The sequence below is a fragment of the Polistes fuscatus genome, unplaced genomic scaffold (assembly GCF_010416935.1).
Source record: "Polistes fuscatus isolate 324 unplaced genomic scaffold, CU_Pfus_HIC Scaffold27, whole genome shotgun sequence".
In the NCBI taxonomy this organism is placed as follows: Eukaryota; Metazoa; Arthropoda; class Insecta; order Hymenoptera; family Vespidae; genus Polistes; species Polistes fuscatus.
In genome coordinates, this window is record NW_025113104.1 from 1,276,735 (window position 1) to 1,280,030 (window position 3,296).

Consider the following 3,296-nt stretch of genomic DNA (forward strand, 5'->3'; position numbering starts at 1 on the left):
ATCACCATTACACTGGACGACGAGCTTAATTTCTAATAATTTCAAAACCGACGAAACGAAGCCACTTTTTATAAGGAGTCTCTATAATTAATATAGGAATGTGACCGATATCGTTGATTAGTCCGTTTATTTATTTCTTTCTTTTTTTTTCCTTTTTTTAATCGTTTATTCAAATGAAATATATTATGCGACTCCATTCGTCGAAAATTGTCTCTTTTCATTTCTCCATTTTTATTTGTTTCTTTCTTTCTACGATATACAGTTCGATTACTATAATCCAATTTTTACATTTTATTACGACGGGGTTTTCCATAATCTGCGATTAATCATGAATTACAATCGTTGGATCGGACGACTTGGACGAAGGAATCGCTATCGATCGATAATCGAAGGATAATTATCCGCGCAAGAGATAATCGAACATTTGGTTATAAATTAGTTTGGTTGCGGTCTCTTTAAACGAGAGGGGAGAACGCGGACGCTTGACTTCTAATTTCTCTGTGCTCCGACGGACTAAGATCGAGAAGCCCGGCGCAATTTTGATCGTTGACCGTTTGCTTGCCGATTAATGCATCGATACTAAAGTTTCTCTTCTTGTCGATACTGGTTTGCGCGTTGATCATCGGTATCGTCGTTGTTGTCCTGGTTGGCGTTGGTTCGAGTTGTCTGATCGGTGGTGCGGTGATCGGTACTGGTTTGTAAAGTGGCGCAGGTGGTTCGAGAAATGCACCCAATTTCAGAGCTTCCAACGTAGACGGGGAAAAGTCCAACAGGGGTAGGCCCGGGGGTGGCGAAAGGTAAGCTGCACCGGGATACGCCAATGTACCTGGATGCCCGGCTCCACCACCTGGACAAGGTCCGCGATCACCGCAAATAGCAAATGTGGCCATGATGGCCCTGTCGCGAAGCACGTAATGCGGGGGTGGCCTCTTGTATCTCTTTCTGCGTCGTAAAAAGCTACCATTGTCGAACATGTCCTCGGCGAGCGGATCCAATGTCCAATAATTGCCTTTACCTGGATTACCGGGTTCCCTAGGTATCTTGATGAAACAATCGTTCAACGATAGGTTATGCCTTATTGAATTTTGCCAGGCGGGAAATTTGTCGTGATAATATGGGAATCGTGACATTATGAATTCGCATATACCGCTAAGCGTTAATTTCTTTTGCGGGGATTGCAATATGGCCATGGTTATCAGGGCTATGTAAGAGTATGGTGGTTTAATCAAGGACGACGACATCTTCTCGTTCCCGTAACCGGAAGATTGTTGAGCCCCCGTCGTAGTCTTTTGTTGACTCGTTGATTTCGACGACAACGACACCGACGATACCGGCATCCTCGAGTATGGCATTTTTTTCGTCATTCTACTAGCACCACCACTACCACCACCACCACCACCACTACCCCCCCGACATCTCAAGGAATTCGTCGGCGTTGTACCCGTCACCGTTGGAACCGGTGAACTCGATATTATCGGCGACGAGGACGATTGCGGCGGCGACATGTCATTCTTATCGAGACTCACCGGGTCTACGATCATGCTGCTGCTGTCGGAATCACGGCTGCTGCTGTCAGCGCAACCGTCGCACGACAGATTCGACATCATCATCGCACAATGCGCTTCCATGAGTTCCCACGAACTGTCATCAGATCATAAAACTTCCTTACACTTCCTTTAATCCACCACTTACATCCGAAAAACACTCAGGATCGTTGCATCATTTATTAACATTATTTAGCTTCCTCGTCGTTATTCGAAACAACGAAAAGGAATACACCCTCCCCCGCCTGCCTACCTGCCAGTCCCCCCTTTCCCAGTTAAACGCGTTCCCCCGTTTTCTTTCAACAATTCTACGAATTTTACTCTCGCAACTGTTATTAAAAACACACCAATGTTCTTCTTAGATTTGTTTCTTTTTTTTGTTTGTTTTAACGATCCCTCGGAAAAGAATCTTCTCAAAGGTAAACGTTGTAAAAAACACCCGCGTCGTAGATGATTCCTCGTCGAGGTCCCGACATGTTTAACTGTTGCGAACTGTCACACGCGAGACTGCAATACAATATAATACTTCTTCTGCCTTTCTCGCGAGTACGCTATCTTACGCTAATAGTTTGTTTCCACAACGATAACGCACCTTTTTTTTATTTTCTTCTTATTCTTCTTCCTTCTTCTTATTCTTCTTCTTCTTCTTATTCTTTTCCTCTCTGTATTTGCCAATTCTAACAAGAGAAACGTGTACAACGTCGCTGACGCGACACCGTCAAGGATGTTTTTCTTCTATTACTAAAACTGATTAACCTTTTCAAACGGATCTCCATGATCGAAGAAAATGTTACATGTTTTTAATCTTCGTACCTTGACTTTATCGACGTTAAAACACAAAACCAACTTTTCGTATCCGAAAAAACAAACAAACAAACAAACAACAAGAAAAAAATACAAAACCAACGTCAATACAATTAAACGATTTCCGATCAAAAAAGAAAAAAATAAATAAGTATAACAAACAAACAAAAATATTTTCCAAGGGAGAAAAGAAAACAATAACAAAAACAACGAACGAATTGACGTGATTGAGCTGGCGGGCGGGAAGGGTGGGAGGGGGTGTAGGGGGTGGTTTCAGGGGAAGAATAGAAAAAGGTACGAATAATAAGAAAATGAATTCGACGAATTTCTTTCTCTTTCTATCTTTCTCTCTCTCTCTCTCTTGTTTAGATAAGAAAACGAGGAATGAGAATATTATTGGTTTTTAGAAAATTAGTTTCGCGAGAGATTGAAAATAGTGTCGCGTAACTCGCGGGAGCTTAAGAACAGCGAAATTCGTCTAGAACAGGGTGAAATCGTATCACGGATTGATTCCAAGTGACTCTGGTTCGGTCGGACCGTGGGCGGACCAATGGGCGGGCGTTTCTACCCCCACGCTTTTGCTATCCTTTTGCACGGGGACAGTGCACCCTCTCCTCTTTCAGCGAACATCGAGGAAAGGCCACCCCCCTGCCGAACGAGAGGGATGATGATGCTGCTGCTGCTGCTGCTAACAACACGAGCCACCCCCATACCCCACCCCCACCCCCACGAGTCGTTTTTCGCCGTCGCTTTTCGTTTCTGCGCCGCGTCGCAACGCGTTTAAGGGGGTGGGGGGTTGGCCGAGGTGGTAGGGGGATGGTGGATGGTGGAAGAGGAACGGGGGTGGAGGAACGTAAAAGGGATGTTTCTACTGGTGCTACTGCTACTGCTACTGCTAACTGATGCCGTGTGCTTCTCCTCTTCCGAGAGGAGAAACCCGCGCCCGAG

General features: G+C 44.7%; 1 protein-coding gene across 1 annotated transcript; it reads right to left on the bottom strand.

Moving 5' to 3' along the window:
• Positions 1-230: 230 nt before the first annotated feature.
• Positions 231-2,965, bottom strand: LOC122518988 (forkhead box protein D3-like). The gene has a single exon (XM_043638133.1). The coding sequence runs from the start codon at positions 1,626-1,628 to the stop codon at positions 456-458; it is 1,173 nt and encodes a 390-aa protein (XP_043494068.1). The 5' UTR covers positions 1,629-2,965; the 3' UTR covers positions 231-455.
• Between the last annotated feature and the right edge of the window lie 331 nt (positions 2,966-3,296).